At 40.6% G+C, this 18,217-nt stretch overlaps 1 protein-coding gene across 1 annotated transcript in view; it reads right to left on the bottom strand.

Moving 5' to 3' along the window:
- Positions 1-3,392: 3,392 nt before the first annotated feature.
- STOM (stomatin) overlaps positions 3,393-18,217 on the bottom strand; it is a 32,736-nt gene continuing 17,911 nt past the window's right edge. The window contains exons 4-7 of the mRNA XM_003833109.5: positions 17,560-17,642; positions 13,457-13,660; positions 12,353-12,487; positions 3,393-5,724 (exon numbers count right to left, since the gene is read on the bottom strand). Of these exons, the coding sequence (XP_003833157.1) occupies positions 5,518-5,724; positions 12,353-12,487; positions 13,457-13,660; positions 17,560-17,642 (629 nt within the window). The 3' untranslated portion in view covers positions 3,393-5,517. The remainder of the gene's footprint in view (positions 5,725-12,352; positions 12,488-13,456; positions 13,661-17,559; positions 17,643-18,217) is intronic.

Genomic DNA, 18,217 nt, shown 5'->3' with positions numbered 1-18,217 from the left:
TAAAAGAAACTTCTGGAGCCTCAAGTTACCCACCTGCAAAATGGTAATGTTGTATTAATACCTAGCTGGAGGTGGTATAATACAGTGGCTAATAGCTGGCTTTTGGAGTCAGACCTCAGTTCAAATCTAGCTCTACCACTCATTAGCAGTGTGATCTTAAGTTCTTTGCCATTTCCTTAGCTGAAAAATGAGAATAAGAACAGTGTCACCCCACTTAGAATTCTCATGAGGATTAAGGGAGGTGATGCTTAGCACAATGTCTGGCCTATAGTAAGTGCTCGAAAATGGTTAAAAATAATGAAAGCAGCTAGGCCACAGCAGAACCTAGTATTCAACCACGGAGGCAAAGGCCCAATGTACTGTGGATCAGAAAGGATGTTTTTGGCTGTAAGCAGTGGAGGGCTAACTCAAACCAAATTAAACTGTAAGCACACTTATGTGCTCTCATACATAATCAGTTCAGAGTTGAGGGGGACTTCATGGTTGACTAAACGTAGTGGGCCTGAGTTTCCTGCTCATTCTCTTGGCCCTTGCTAGTCTGGTAGTAAATTATCTGTAGGTGTTCTGGTTGCTCCACACCCATGAACAGCAATGCCCAGAGGAAAAGAGGACTGTTTCTGGAAAAGTTTTCAGAAAAGGGAGGAGGAACTGCTCCCAAGTCCACGGAAAACCTTTCCTCAGGTCTCAAGAACCCATATTGGGTCACATAATCATTCCTGATGGAATCATGGGCTAGAAGGATGGAATTATTCATAGGCCAGTTAGGTTCATCCTAGCAGGTGGGGGTGAATTCTTCTCCTGAGGTCAGAGCGCTCAGGGGGAGGTATCTGAACAAAGTCATGGCTCCTAGGAAGGAGGGAGGAGATAAATGGATGCTGGGTAGACCGCCATTTTGTTGGAGACTTCTGGGGGCCAGATGCGGAAAATTAAAAGTAATGGCTCCTTACAGTTCTGTGGCATCCAGTAATTAATTTTCAGACTGTTCAATTTCCAGTCATTTTCCCCCGGAATCTTTTAGGGAAGATTTGCAGCCTACATTATGATTACTATGTTTCTAGAGTTTATTGTAAAACCACAGTTTTAACAGCGGCTTCAATTTCCTTTCTCACTAAACTCTTCTGGCTACAGGGTAGATTGAAAGGGGCTGTATCCTATTAGCCAGTGTGACTGGTTTAGGCAAATCCTAGCTTGATCTGAGCCTGGGTCTGCTGTAGACCTGATGTTAACAACATCACAGGAAGAGATCATCACTAATATCCCCGGGGATTTTCCTGTGGCCTGGTCAACACAGCCAAATGAGATTATGCATGGACATGAAAAAAGCTGTGTAAAGTGTCTTGCACAGTGCTGGCATTCAACCGTGGTTCCTTTTGCCTTCTTCTTGGTTCCTATAAAGTAAAAACTCTTCAGGTAACTGCATAGCTGTGTAGTTGGATCTTAGACATGATCTAGCCCAGGATTTCTTAAGTCTTTGGATAGGTTTGGGAGTGGGGCCAGTGTACCCCCAAAGCATCCAAATTTGTGTTGTGCACACTATGTGCAGTTTTCAGACGAAGCTCTGTAGCTTCCAACACATTCTCAAAAGGTCTGAGACCCAAACAGCTGGACTATAATCTCCCTGTTTTACAGGTGAGGAAAATGAGGCTGAGAGAACATATGACTTATCCAAGGTCACATTATAAGGTGGATGCTATAGCAAGGAAAGCACTCCAGAGCAGTGATTTTCAAACAGAAATATGAAGAATTCTATGAGGTGCTTCTGTGATTTTGTAAATATTAGATTCAAATTCCATGTTTAAAGTGGTAATAAAAACAGACAAGCAAAATGGAGAAATCGAATGTAGACTCTGAATATAAGATTGGAACTCTTTTGTAACTCTAATATTGTTTTTCAAAACAGCCTCATTGTTCTCATTGAGTTACTTTATATTCAGTAAATGTTATAAATGTGAACTCAAGAATTTATCCTGGCAAAAGACACCGTAAACCTTTTACTGATGCAGTTACCTTTGAAAAAAGGGGTTTGCTGCTGAAAGTAAGAGGAAGGGGCACTTGATTCACTATTTACTAGCCAAGTAACTGTGAGAGCAGGTTTGTGAGTATCACAAGAAATGATATATTTTAAAATGCTACATAAGCTGAAAGTCTATGGAACACTGGTTTCCTCCTGCTCAGGACAGTGTGTTATGACATTTGTGGTTACAAATGCCCAATCGGGCCGGGTGCAGTGGCTCACACATGTAATCCCAGCACTTTGGGAGGCCAAGGTGGGCAGATCACCTGAGGTCAGGCGTTCGAGACCAGCCTGGCCAACATGGTGAAACCCCATCTCTACTAAAAATAAAAATACAAAAATTAGCCGGGCATGGTGGCATGCGCCTGTAATCCCAGCTACTCAGGAGGCTGAGGCAGGAGAATCGCTTGAACCCAGGAGGCAGAGGTTGCAGTGAGCCAAGATCACGCCATTACACTCCAGCCTGGGTGACAAGAGCCAGACTCCATCTCAAAAAAAAAAAAACAAAACAAACAAATGCCCAATTGACTCTCCTCTTTTTATAATGAACTTTGGCTGAATTGGATGGCCCAAAACAAAAGTTTAAGTTTAGGGCCCAGTTGGGTGTGAATGTAAAGACAAATGAACTTTGATAGTCTTGGGGAAAGTTGTGATCTATCTACAAAATGGTGGTGGTGGTGTGTGGATGGGGGCACTAGAGGCAGGCAGTGTCACACGAAGATACACTGATACACCTCACAAATCTTTGGCATTAGACAGATCTGGGTTTGAATCCCAGCTCTGTTTCTTTCCGACCATGTGACTTTGGCTGTTTTAACCTTTGAGCCTTCAGTGTCCTCATCTACAAAATGGTGACAATAAAGTGTCTATCAAGCCATTTTGAGATAAAATGATAGAATGTACATACACGTATTTGTGCACAGAGCTGAGTGACTGGTGCTCCCAAATGGTAGCCACTAATTCAAGACAGTTCTGTCAGATGTTGCAGGTAAAACACATTGGTTTTTTATCATTATTTGTTTCTTTTTAAGTAAAGGCTATGTCTATGTGATTAACTGGGTGACAGCAAGAAGTGGGTTCCTGTCCTGTTTGGAGGAAGGCAAAAGAAAATGAAGTCAGTTAAAGCTTTGTGGTGGTGGAGGGTGTGTGTGGATCTCGAAACTCCCCAGGGAAAATGTGTAGGCCAGTGCACCAGAGGGTGCCTGGACCTGGGAGACAGCAGATGGCCCACAGCAGCCTGTCCCCTTCCCCTGGCCCACAAAGCACACGAAGAAGCCAACCAGCCAGCTCAGAACCGGAGGATCTAATGTACTACTTCTGAAAACGGAAATCCACAGACATTCAATACAGGCCGAAACAGACTCTCACCGCAAAAATATTAGTGATAGTGCATACACTTTATTATGTACATTGTTGGAAAGGGAGGCCACCTGGAGAAAATTCTGCACTGGCACTGTGTTCCTAGAGCTCCTTCTGTGCGTCCCTCCCAAGTGATTTAATGTCAACCGATTGGACTATGAATTCACAAGGCAGAAAAGTCAAGGTCATTTGGTATCTGGAGACAGGAGAACTCAAGGAACAAAAAGCACTGTTACTCTAAGTCTCAGAAAAGATTTTCAGTCAGGATATGGAGCCTCGTGGTCCTCAAGGGTGAACCACTTCACACAACAGATAAAACCATCATTTTAAAATTCAAAATGTAAGTGCAACTTGAGTTTAAGTTGCACTGCTCCATACCTCTAATAAACTCAGCTAGGAGCCAGGATACATGGTAGTTCAAGGCTTCCTAAAATAAGCTTGAAATTGGGGTACAGGGGAAGGGACATCCAGTGGCTGGATGGACAGAGTGGTTGAGCTAAAGAGAGCTATAAAGGCTCGTGCCGGGAAAGAAAGCTGTTATGCTTAGACTTCTCTAGGTGAACTCAGAGTCTCAAAGAGGAAATGTTACAAATGTCACCCGCCAGCTTTCTGGCCAGTAAGCAGAATGCCAGGTTGCTCAGATTCATAGACATTTGCAAAACAGAAGATGTCTCCTAATATTATAGACTAAGAATTTGTTGTCCAGAGGAGCTGACCAGTTCCACTTTCCGCATCAATATACATGATAGAAGAATGACTAGGTAAATTTAAAAAGACCTACATCTATATAGATATTGTAAGTTTGACAGTATCTGCCCAAGATCATTAGACACTATAGAGTCAATATACTGTGAATTCCTTATACTATGTAATGAATGGGTTTGTAATCAACATATTTCACAGTGTACCACAGTTAACAGCATGCAGATAGTAAAATATAATGGTTTCCTGAAGTTATCTCTTAAAAAAGTATTTTAGTCCTTCAGCTATTCAAATAGATATATAACAATTGCATATAGAACGTAGAGAAAATTTTATTACAAAATTAAAACTATTTAAAACCTGATATATGAAAATAGGCAACAGTGAGAAAAAAGCACTTTTGTGACAAATATTTAGCTGGTTTGAAAGACAGAACAAGGAGGAATCATTTACTCATAAAGAAGGCTCAAATAAGTTAAAACATGGATGTATTTTTAAAATGACCACTCTAGTAGTGAATTTAAAAGTCTTTGAAGGGTTAGAGTAATCTTTTTCATTAGTCTTGGCTATTTCCTCTAGTTCTGACAAGTACAGGCAAGAAAATGGCTACTCTCAAGTAAGGATTATTCTGAAACACGGTCTGGATTTAGAAAATAAATGAACATTAGGGAAATTTCCTTAATTAAGACTCTCCAAACCAGGTGTGGTAGCTCATGCCTGTAATCCCAGCAGTTTGGGAGGCAGAGGTGGGTGGATCACCTGAGGTTAGGAGTTCGTGACTAGCCTGGCCAACATGGTGAAACCCCATCTCTACTAAAAAAAAAAAATAATAATACAAAAATTAGCTGGGCATGGTGGCATGAGCCTGTAATCCCAGCTACTGGGGAGGCTGAGGCAGGAGAATCTCTTGAACCCAGGAGGCGGAGGTTGCAGTGAGCCGAGATCATGCTATTGCACTCCAGCCTGGGCAACAAGAGTGAAACTCCATCTCAAAAAAAAAAAAAAAAAGACTCTCTGGAGGTAAGGCACATATGACCTAGAGAAGCTGGTTGTGGTGTAAGGTCATCACTTTCTGCAAAGCATTTATCCAGTCAGCGGTGTCAGGTGGCAGTTACAGCCCAGGTTCTTGCCTCTGGCCTGGGTGCTTACGGGGTTCAGAATGAGTCAGTGGAAGTCAAAACAAGAGGGATCTAACCTACTACATAATAATCTAAAAATACAAACTTTTAACTATTTTAAGACTAACAGATTACCTTATATAAACCACCAATCTCTCAGTATTTACAAGCTAATAATTCTTTCACCTATTTTTATAACTGCTATACATTCTGGGAACACCACAATTGACATATGGAAAAAGAAAAGCCCTATCCTCTCTTTATGAGTTAAAGGCTAATTTGGTCCCCGACTTCATGCTTGGAAGGCTAGCGCTCATCTCTACACTAGCCTAGATGGCTGTGTTTTGCCCCTATGATTCCTTGCAGCATATCTATGGGCAGAGGGAAGACAATTGTTGAGTTTTTCTCAGCAGCAATGGTGGTCAGTGTCTGCAGGTATCGGAGCTGAAGGGCTGCAGGAGATTCAGTGATGACCATGGAGGCTTCTTTCAGAGCCCTGGATGCATTCATTTCTCCTTCGGCTGCAATAACCTATGGACAGGTGAAAGGAGGGGTTGAACTGGAGAAAACCTCATGGGGACACGCAGCACTCTTCAACCGGGGGTATGTATACCTCAGGTGGTCCACAAAACTTTCCAGGGTGTATGCCAGAGTAGTTTTAAGGAAATCAATTTCTACATACTCAGTTTCCATACGCTTCTTTTTCTGAAACTGACTTGCCTGACTAGTGCCTGGATCAAGACATTCTCTTTTACTATAGCCTTTCTCTCATTTTCCAGGGTAACAAACAAAGGGATAATTCAAAATACTGTGCAGGATTGAGAAAGCAAGTAACTTTAATGACTGCAGGCAAATCCTTTTGCAAGTCAGCAGCATTTCCAATTCTCTGATGAGTACCTTACTAAACTGAAAGCTGACAGGTCATTATAAATATTTTTTGATGAAAGACTGTGATATGATTTTTTTAGCACATAAATTCAAAGTGCTAAGAACTGTATGATACTACTTTAAACAAAACTTCCATTTCCATCTACTTATTTATGTAAATAAGGTTTCAAAGTCCTTATAGCTATAAAAATGAAAAATAGGAATAAAATTGATCCTGAATCCTGTCTCATTCTAGCATTAAACAACAGCCATCTATACATCTACGATTTAATTCTCATTCATCTTATGAAGACAAGCATTTCTAGTAAAAATTGACTTCTGGTACTGGGTGCAGTGGCTCACACCTGTAATCCCAAAACTTTGGGAGGCCAAGGCGGGCAGATCACTTGAGGTCAGGAGTTCGAGACCAGCCTGGCCAACATGGCAAAACCCCATCTCTACTAAAAGTACAAAAATTAGCCGGGCGTTGTGGCAAGCACCTGTAAACCCAGCTACTCAGGAGGCTGAGACAGGAGAATTGCTTGAACCCGGGAGGTTGCAGTGAGCCGAGATCATGCCACTGATGCACTCCAGCTTGGCTGACAGAATGAGAATCTGTCTCAAAAAAAAAAAAAAAAAATTTGACTTCTTATTTAGGAGAAATTCTGAAATGTTTGTAGAACCTTGTTTTTAGTTACAGGAAATTTTTAAAAATTAATTCTAACTTATGGACTAAATATGTTGCAGTATGTTAATAAAATAATTCATGACAAAATATACGTTAGGAAAAGAATCTGGCGGAAGTGAAGATGCAATAAAAAACTTAGGTTTAAGAAGAAGAAGAAAAAAACAATAAAAAGCTCCTGACTGTTAAGAGTTTACTTACATATTTTTAATGGATAACTAAATCATTATTATTTCTCATTGGGTACATTTAAAAGAATGATGTTAACAGTTTTATTTTAAAATGTCAATATTTACAACATGCCAGGAATTATATTCTTGGCAAGTACATAAATTCAAGATGAAAAATTTTTACATGCCGATTTAAAATGTTTGATGGACTTTATAGTTTTTCTAAATTCTGTAAGGGGTTTCACAGGCAAAAAAGTTTGAAGATCACTCGAGTAGTGGACAGAACAGGAGTTCTGGAGTCAAATGGACTTGAGTTCAAATCCCAAATCTAACATTTACCAGCCGAATGTCCTCAGAGAGGTTACTGAACATCCTGAACCTCAGTTTCGCATTCTTAAAGCAGACTAACATGTACTTCAGAGGACTACTTGCGAGGAAGACAGAGAAAGTATATAAAGTGTTAAATGAATAAAGGGGGCTATTATAGAGGAATGGCAAGTGACAAGACCTGATTTTTGGGTCCAACTATGCTTTAATGCACAAAAGATTCAAGGTAGTTACTTTAATTCATAATCCTAGAAGAAGGAAAGGTATTAAGACACCATAATTATCAAGATTAAAAGTACAGTTTCTCCAGGTTATTATCCTCACTTGAATCTTGAATAATTAATGGTCCATAATACTCCATGAATATCAGAATTGGAGGTGATGGTCTTATGCCCAGTGAGATTTCATTCACTCACACAGCAAAATTTGGGGGCCTTCTAGGGTTAATAAGCCCTGTGTAGGAAAAGCTAAGGATAGAGTGGAATCCCTAGCCTTCTTCAGCTCCTGGTCAGGTAGGGAAGGCAGACATGGAAGTAGATCATTTCATTCTAGTGTGATAAATGCTGACAGACATATGTACAAGGCACAGTGCTAGCACACAGAAGAAAGCAACTTTTCCAGAGGGTGACGTGGTGAGGTTATAGAAGTTGAATATTAAATGATAAAATGTTTGCTGTTTAGAAAAAGGTGAGGAAGAATATTTTGGGCAGAACACATGAAACGGTACTGAGGTATAAAAATGGTATATTCCAGAAAACTGTCAATGGCTGAATACTATGGCAGGAAGAGGGGAAAGGTGGGGGATGAATGGGGCCGGGTTCTGAAGGGCAGTGAGGGCCAGGGTGTTTGGTCTCCATTCTGTAGGCAATGGGAAGCTGCAGAATGATTTTAAGCAGGTAAGTAAACTCCATCAGATCTAGTTTGAAAAAGCTCTCTGACGGATGTCTGAGGTTAGAAGAGAAGGCAGTGAAAGCTGCTAGCGGAACTGCTTTAGAGTGGCCAGTGCGATTCACAGGTGGTGGGGACACAGAATGAAATGGTTTGGGGAGCTATTCTCCCTCCCCGAAGGAGGGCGAATCAGTGGAATTTGGAGACTAGGTAGGAGGAGGAAAGGGGGACACAGGCTGAGACCCAGGTTTCCAGGTTTTGGTTGCATAGATTAGTGCCATTAATGGAGATAGGATACAGAATATAGTACTCACTGAGAGAAAGGATCTAGTTCACAGGATAAAAACCTTAATTTATCAAAGCCACCCATCATGTCCTGCCTAGGTCTGTGAGAAGGGACAAGTGCCAGCTTTGCTCAAAGAAAACCACAGAACTGTATTCCAAGGTAGGCACTACAGAGAATACATCAGAAATCCCTGCTATGAGAGCAGCAGGCTCTCATTTTTTCCATATCATCTCAGATGTCCAATTAGGCACTTTTTTCTTTGGACATGGACCAACTGAAAAGATATCTCATTTCCCACCACCAATCAATACACAATCGCTTGGCTGAGAAGCCAGACCCACCGGGCTGGGCACACATTTTGTTCATAGAAAAGCCACACTGAGCAAGCTGCCAAAGATGTAAACAACACCACCGGCTTTGTCTAAATACAGGCCAAGTACACTCCGTTGATAGGATCTTAGAGAGCAAAGCAAGCTATTTGTGGGTGTGCACGACTTTTGTCGAATGTGCAGTAATCTCATAGCAATCAACATTTCATATTTATAGAACATCATTTTAAAGTCTGGCATTTTCATGTATGCGAAATTGGTGCTACCTGTTCCTTCTGTAGACCAGGTGGTCTGGGCAGAGGAAAAGGCAGAGAAAGGTGATCTGTATTTCTGCACTCCACCCTCTCAATTAATAGACTTCTACACCCAGAAACATGAGCCCAAAAAGCATGTGCCAGGTGTTTTTCTGAGAGTTATGAAAAGGAAATAAAAGCTGATGCAAACACAAAAGATATTACATTTCAGGCCACTAAGAGCTGGTCTAAACACTTTAGAAACCAAACCTAACATACAGAGAAACACGTAGGAGAATCTGTCCTCTTCTGTGACCGGCTTCTTTCACTCAAATTACGTGTGTGAGCACTTACATTCATTCTCTTTGCTATGTAGTATGCCTACATGTGAATAAACCAGACTTCATTCATTCAGCTAGGAATGGACATTTGGGTATTCTACAGTTTGGGTCAATGTGCTGCTGTGAACATTCTAGTACATGCCTTTTGGTAAACATATGAGTGCATTTCTGTTAGATTCATACTTAGGAGTTGGAGCTGCTGGCTCATAGGGTATACAAATGTTCAGTCTGAATAGACACTGCCAGACTGTTTTCCACAGTGGTTGTATTAAGTTACACTGCCACCAGCAGAATATGAGAGTTCTAGTTCCTCTCTCACCCACACTTGGTTCTTTTCCGTTCTTTTCAGGCCATTCTGATAGCTGTCTAGTGTGACATCTGCTTATAATGTGAATTTGCATTTCCCAGATGGCTAATTAGCCTAAGGAATTTTTCTATAAAGTCTCTTAATCTTTAGATTATTCCACTCTATCTCACCTTTCCTGTGCAATTTATTTGTTGAAGAAACTGTGACCCCCCTATTTTCCATGAGAATTTCAATACCATAAGCCTATGGTTGTTGCAGGGTTACTGTATTTTACAGAAGGGCTAGGCTCATTGTGATTCTATGTGTGAACTCCAAGACAGTCACTGCCCAGGTTCATGAGACTGCTTCTAGACTAACCCTACAGCCCCGTCCAAGTGGGAGCATGGCAATTCAGAATTCTAAGCGGTTTCTTCTATCTTTTCTTACTGTTATAAAGGGAAGATAGAAATTTTCTTTCCAAACTCTTAAGAATGCTATGGAAGAGGCTCATAGCCCATCCTGGGAAGTCAGTACTAGAGGAGGCAATGAGGAGCAGAGGGGAATTCTAATTTCCACTGCCACTAATCAACTGTGCGACCTTGCGGACGTCACTTAACTTTTCAGAGCTTCAATTTTTCCTTTGAATAGTGGGATGGCAAACAAGTTTCATTTTTTTTTAAGTTTTTATTATTTATTTAATTTTTTATTTAATTTAATTTTTTTGAGAAGAAGTCTTGCTCTGTCGCCTGGGCTGAAGTGTAGTGGCGCAATCTCAGCTCACTGCAACCTCTACCTCCAGGGTTCAAGCAATTCTCCTTCTCAGCCTCCCCAGTAGCTGGGATTACAGGCGCCTACCACCACGCCAGGCTACTCTTTGTATTTTTAGTAAAGACGGGGTTTCACCATGGTGGCCAGGCTGGTCTTGAACTCCTCACCTCAGGTGATACACCCACCTCAGCCTCCCAAAGTGCTGGGATTACAGATGTGAGCCACTATGCTTGGCCTCAAGTTTTGTTTTTTAGAGCTAACTCTAAGCAGTTGAGGGTTGTTACCCGGAATGCTATAGAAGGGTTCTGAGGCCAAGCCTAAGCTCAGAGGAAAACAGTGCTGTGGTTAATCACTAGCATGGGAATAGCAGGATGGAGTGCTAGCATCTGGGCTAGGTGTTTGCCACCTATGCAAGATAATCTCTGAGGATCCTTTGGGCTCTGACATTCTACGTAGTATATGTATGGTACATTCTACTATTCAATCTGGTTTGGAAATGAGGCTTTTGCATAATAACATATTCTAGTTAAAAGCAATTCCTAATTTTCAAAATAAGGAGATGATAGGGCACATTTAATAACATCGTAAACATAATTTAATCTTCTAAATGTAACAGTTTTGAAAGAAGGCACTTGAGGGTTCAGCAGTACTACCAGGTTATCATCACAAAGCAACAATCATCATGTTAGGCAAACCTAAACATTCTGGTTAATACAAAATTCTGAAGTCGCATGTCAAATGAGCTACTATCCTATTTGATGCTGGCTAAGAAATTATAGTGACCAGTTTGTGGCTTAAAGGGCATCCTAAGAAAAGAACAGGGTTCTGTGGTCAGCCAGTGACGACCAGCTACTACTATTTTCTAACAACAAATTGGTTTGCTCCTTGTGTCTTGGGAGATTTGTCAAGTCCACAGCAACTCCTCCTATGAAAACTGCTCCTCTTCTTCAACCCATTCACAGGCATAGGGCTGTGGAACCATATTATTATGCTATCTTTGCACTCTGACCAAAGTTGGACCAAAAAGACTGTCTCTTCTGTGAATGTGGAATTAGGGCTGGTCTGTGTTCTTTAGTGTTCACCTGGCAGACATGTAAACCTGGGAGCGAGACATTCTCCACCACAAGCTATCTACAGTGAGAAAGGGATACAGTGAGAAAGGGCACAGGAAAGGGAATGACTAGTTCCCTGAACTGCCTTCTGGTTCCAATTTTGGTGAGACTTGCCCCTACTTCCTACCCTTGGGTTTGGTGAGATATCCCTGAACTTTTACACATTATCACCTTTAAAGATACTCTTTTCTAGATTAGGTTAACAAATATTTCCTCAGTGCCTCCCAGAGGGGCCATGCCACCCATGCAGGGTTAAGACATAGGCAGATGATGATGAAAAGAAGGAAGAAAAAAGGCAGATGTCTAAGTAAGAGAATATAAACGAGGAAAAGAGAGAATGAGGAATAGGAAACAGTAAAAGGGAAAAAGAGCCTGAGAAAAGAAACAGAACAAAAAAGAAGCCAAAAATAAGTAAGAGATGGGTGGTATGGATGGAATGATGACCCACTTGCTCCGAAGTTGGAACTGTTAATTTGACCTTAATATGGAATTGGGAGAATAAAGTATGGTACACACAGTCATGAAAGAATGAGGTAACTCTACATGTACTGATATGCCCATAGATATTAATATTAAAAGAAAAAAGCAGAGCGCAGAACAACATGTGCAGTATAACCCTACTTTTATAAAACAAACAAGCCAGTAATCCAAAAACCTGGTCAAATAAAATCCAAATACACTCAACTGTTAGGAGTGGTGACCTCTGGGGGAATATGATTTGAAGTTACGGGAAGGGTTTTCACTTCTACTAACTTTACCACTTCAAGATTATTTCAAGTTTTTACAGCAAGCATGTTTTACGTTTTTTTATAATTATTAATAAAAGAGAAAACTCAGTAAGAAAAACAAGTTTAAAAAAAAAGTTACCTTGGCGCGGGCCTCACGGGACGCTTCTGCTTCTGCAGCCATAGCTCTCTGGAGCTGCACAGGTAGTTTCACATCCTTAATTTCCACACGCTCCACCTTTATTCCCCAGGCATCAGTGGCATCATCCAGAGTAGACTGTTAGGAAGAGAGAAGGCAAGCTAAATCTGCTCAGCCCAGCCCAGATGCCGACAGAGGCTGTATTCATTGGGATTTGGAGGAGATAAGGTGCTGGGGAGAGTTGTGGAGAGACAGTTACCCCACGGTGGAACGAATGGTGACGCAGGGGCTGGCTCACTGATCCTGATTCTGTTGCTAACAAGCTAACGCAGGGGTTAGCAGCTTCTTCTAAAAGGGCCGTATAGTGATTGTTTATTTGTAGTCTCTGTCTCAACTATTTAACCCAGCTGTTGTAGTCAAAAGCAGCCATGGATAATATATAAATAAATGGCTGTGTCTATACTCCAGTCAAACTTTACTTACAAAAACTACAGCCTGTAGGCTACAGTTTGCCAACTCCTGAGCTAATGTGACTCTGTGTAAGTCATATTACTCCTTTGTGCTTCAACTTCCTCCCTTTAGAAAGTCAGGAATGAAACCACACATCTATTTCATAGGCTGTTGTGCATATCAAATACGATCATAGATTTTACCCACGATGAAGTCTATACAAATAATAAGAATCCAGAGTTATAGCACTTTATCTTTTTTGAATAAGCTATGCTTAACTGAATATCTGTTACTCAAGAAAGACTGGAAAGCACAACAGTTATAATTCATGGGACTCACACAGAATAAAGCTTTAGGAATACCTACACTATCTTGTAGAATAGCCTCTGTTCTAAACAAAAAGGCTATTACTGATTCTGGAAAAAAATACACACTGAAGAAAATTTTTAAAAAATGTACGCATGAGTGTTATGAACTCATGAACTGCTAATGTGAAAAATGTCCCCTCCTGCCAAATTTGAAAAATTTTACTATGAAGAAAAAAAAAACGGTCACAGACCCCCACAACTTGAATTAATAAAAGGTTCTCAAACAACCATTGACTCTTTGCTTCATTTTTCAGCTTCTGGGGGGTAACAGCATTGAGGTACTCCCCACCTGCATGTTGTGTGCAATTTCTTCTCTGTCAGAGAGGATCTGAGAAAGATTCTTGGTGCCCAGAACATTCCTCAGAGTAGTTTGTGCCAAAAGACGGGTTGCTGAGTCAGCGTTGGTGATATTTGCCACAGCCAGGGTTGCATTCTGAACGCGGTAATAGACCACACCATCCACGCTAATTGTCACTGAATCCTTTGTGAGGATCTACAAGATGAAGGAAGCAATTTTACATCTGTCAACGACTTTTTTTTAACATAACTGTAAGGAATGTTATTCTACAGAATATCTTATAACACTAGCTGATTTTCTTTAGTAAGGCATCAGAAAGTTAATTATATCTTTTAAAATTTAATAAAATAAATTATTCAAATCCATTAATTCATTCAATCATACAAATAATATTGAGATATCACTCAACAGCAGGCACTGTACTAGGTACCAGGGATTAAGGTAGGAAAAAAACTTGGTTCCTCCTTTGAAGGAGGTTAGGGAATCAAAGGAAACTCTTAGGGGCAGCTGTGGGTGGCAGGGGTGATACCTGAATTGAATCTTGAAGAAAGGAATACAATTTTTCTGAGGGTGTTGGGTGGAGTGGAAGAATATTCAAGAGAGAGGCACTAGAGAGTCAAGGTCTGATAAACTACAAGTTCCACAATATTACTGGAACAAAAAGTGCATGGGGAATGTTTTTAAAGGGCAAGGTCAGCATAAAAACATATTTTACAGCATGCTACATAAAAATGCTAAACATGACATATTTTTGTTTTAAGCTAAGACGTTATCTGACTGAGAGGCTCCAGGAAAATAGTTACATCCATCACTTAAAACTCACTGGGACTCAGTTTTCTCATTTGTAAAGTAGAGATTAATTATAGTACCTACTTTGCATTCTTGCTAGAATTAATGCGTTAAATACATTCAAGTGCTCAGAAAAGTTCCTGGCACATAAGAGCTGTCTTATTATTTCATCTTGGATAATGGTGGTAACTTTACTGAATAAAACATTGACTTGATTAACTGTAATAAGTTAATTTAGACAATAATAAACAAGCCAGCTGGGCATGATGGCATACACCTGTAGTTCCAGCCACTCAGGAGGCTGAGGCAGGAAGATTGCTCCAGCCTGGGAATTCCAGCCTGTCTCACTAACAACATCAGCCTGGCACCTTTCTACTGATCATTTAAATGTCCTTCTCTCTGTGAAACTTTCTTGGCTTACTTGGCAGAGTTAAGCACTCTTCCCTTGCACATCCACTGCACCTTACTGTAGTGACATTATTTATTCACATTTCTACTTCTCTCTTAGACTATGAATTTCTTCAGGGCAATTCTTTGTAACTCTAACACTGGCAGAGTGCTTGAAACATAGCGGGTAGTCAATAAATGAGAGAGGAGCTGAACTGAAATGTGGTCCTGAGAACGGTGACCGATGAGGAACACAGCAGTGAGAGTTAGGAGACCTGAACTGAGTCCCAGCTCTGCCTTCAGGTCCCTGGATGGCCTCTAGCAAGGTTTTTAACCCATTTGACCAACAGATTCCTCATTTGTGAGATGGCGCTAATAATACTGCCTAATTCTATCCAAATTTCTGTGAAGATCAAATAAGAACATACTTGTGAATGAAGCCCTTTTGAAAGAGTAAACAGCTATGAAAATGGAAGGTAATAATAACAATGTTGTAACATGGTTGTTTAGCCCTGCCAGACATCAAAGCAGTGATCCTTTTTTAGTAATCTCAAAATACTTCTAACATGGAAGAGAAGTGGAGGATTTATAAATAAATGTACAGTGTATTACCATCTTGTATGAAAACTAATTATTTCCCATGACATGACGGGAAAATGTGTGTCATTCCCAAATTCTTGCCACTTTGACTTTGCCACAGCTTCTTTCTAAAGCTACAGCTTCTCTGCCTACTGTTTATCATCGGCAAGGGTTTATCTCCCTTCACAGAAACTTCACAGGGGATCAGAAAAAGGATTGCTGCCAAGTTCCAATCTGCTTTGCATTCAGCAGCTAGCAGAAGAGGAGAGGGCCACTGGAAAGCAGAAGCTTAAACAGCAACTCTGCCAGATGTCTGTAATGTTTATAGTGGAAAATGCCAGAATGTCCAGCTACCCTGAAAGGGGCTCCTTCTGAGACTCAATCTTCCTTAGACGATGGGAAAACATACGGAGAATACAGTGATACTCTCAGTCTTGTTCTTATGAGTAAAATGTGGGCAAAATGATTCCTGGCATCACTAACTTTGGGTGGATTATAAAGTCTGACCCCACCCACTTCTTGGATCAGTACCAACAAGGAAGTTCCTAAGCTGGTTTCTGGTATTTGTGACATGAGAAGGCAACATGGCCAGGCTCCATCACCATGCTGAGTATCTGGCCTTTGGCCAGGAAACACTGACAGCATTCTTCTGTCCTTCCCCCTTCATGATGTTTTCAGGTTTTCTGTATGCAACGATTATGAAGGCTCCTAAGGACATGGTTCCCAGGATGGCCATCACTTTTTCGGGGGCTATGAGGGAGCTCATGTACAATGCATTTAGCAGGGAGCTGTGGAAAAACAGCACTATACAAAGATCCAAAGAGCTCAACTTTAGTCTTGTCTCTGCCTCTGTAATCTGGAGGAATTCCTTTGTTTCACTGCAACTATATACTTTCTAGGGATTCTGCCGTGAGTTTCATCTATGATAATATTTGTGAAGTAGTTTGAAAAGGCACAAAATAATCACTAGTATAAAATATTATGTTTTATCTAAAATGCCCAACAAGCAGTTTCTAATTCTTTGGTTTCTAACCAATTTATCTAGAATAAAACCTTAAGAAAAAAAAAATAATGTACTAATAGGGTTTTCTATCAGAAACCCATAGAAGAGAAATGTGGTAGTAAAAATGTTGATAGTAATAACAATGATGATATTATTATACTTACATTAGCATTACACTATGTTTTGTAATAATCATCCCTCGGTATCTGTGGGAGATTGATTCTAGGACCCTCAGAGGACACCAAAATCCAAGGATGCTCAAGTCTCTTATATACAGTGGCACAATATTTGCATATAACTTATGCACATCCTCCTTTATACATTAAATCCTTTCTGAAGTACTTATAATACTTAACACAATGTAAATACTACATAAATAGTTGCTATACTACACCGTTTTTAAAAATTTGTATTATTGTATCATTGTCAATTGCTTTTTCCCTAAATATTTTTGATCCATGGAGCCAACCGTATAATCTACGTACATTTTCCTGTACACTTTAAATCATCTCTAGATTACTTCTATTATCCAATACAATACCTACACATCACTTTATTCATGTGGATTCAATGCCATGCTTGATGCATGGCAAATTCAAGTTTTGCTTTTTGGAACTTTGTGGAGTTTTTTCCTAATATTTTCAGTCTGCGGTTGGCTGAATCCCTGTATGCAAAACCCATGCATGCAAATGGCCAACTGTAATAGTAACAGTAATAACTTATATAGCACTTACTATTTATCAGCCATTGCTCTAAAGCACTTGGCACATATATCTCACTTCTCAGAACCACCTTATACGGTAGTTCTTACTATTACAAATGTCTATTTTCTGGATGAGGAAACTGAGGCACAGAAAAGTTAAAGAACTTGCTTAAGGTCACTGAGCTAGAAATGCTGAAGGCAGTCAAGGTCTAAAGCCTGTGCTCTGGCAGGGAACGGTGGCTCATGCCTGTAATCCCAGCACTTTAGGAGGCCAGAACGGATCACCTGAGGTCAGGAGTTCGAGACCAGCCTGGCCAACATGGCAAAATCCCGTGTCTACTAAAAATACAAAAAAATTAGCCGGGCGTGGTGGCGCACATCTATAGTCTCAGCTACTCGGGAGGCTGAGGCACGAGAATCACTTGAACCCAGGCGGCAGAGGTTGCAGTGAGCTGAGATCGCACTACTGCACTTCAGCCTGGGTGACAGAGCAAGACTCCAATTAAAACAAAAAAAACAAACAAACAAAAATTTAAAATAAATAAATAAATAAAGCCTACACTCTAACTATTCTGTCCCTCATTGTAAAGCACTTTCACATATGATATCTCAGTTATTCAAAGAAACCCTTACCTCCTGAGGAGGAATATCAAATGAAATAGTTCTCATGTCCACTTTGATGAAGCTGTCAGTGCATGGCAGAATAAAAAACAAACCTGCAACAAAGATACACACATTATACAGACACCAGCAACCTAATCAGTTCACTTCTCCATTCAGTTTTAAGAAAATCAACCTAGTGAACTGAAAAGTCACCAGTTCATCTTCGTGAATGAGCCAGAAGCCAGGAATGATAACTTTGATTGCTCTTGCTTACTTCCCACATTTGACTGTCTCCACTAAGGTCTGTGGAGTTCATTTCCTTAATCTACTGTTGCTATCACTCTTCTCCCCACCGCCCCACTGGGACCAATGCAATCATTTCCCAGGCCATCTTTCTATTTTTTGTAGTTTCTCTCCTATAATCTATTTCCTAAGCTGCAAGCAGAGCAATCCCCCCTAAAATACAAACCCTCCCCCACGCATGGTCCTGCATAACCCCCCTTTGTTCCCCTCTTCAGCCACTTCCTCTCTCTTCACACCCTGCACTCTTGCTGGACTGATCTACTTGCAGTTTCTTGAATCTGCAATACTCTCCTCTTTGTTGCTTTGTGTATGTTGCTATTTCCGCTGCACACACCTCCTGTTGGTTAACACCTTTTCAGACCTCAAGACTCAGTCAAGATGTAAC

This window comes from Pan paniscus, chromosome 11, assembly GCF_029289425.2.
Source record: "Pan paniscus chromosome 11, NHGRI_mPanPan1-v2.0_pri, whole genome shotgun sequence".
Lineage (NCBI taxonomy): Eukaryota > Metazoa > Chordata > Mammalia > Primates > Hominidae > Pan > Pan paniscus.
Note: the sequence above shows the minus strand (reverse complement) of the source record. Positions and strands in the feature narration are given on the sequence as shown.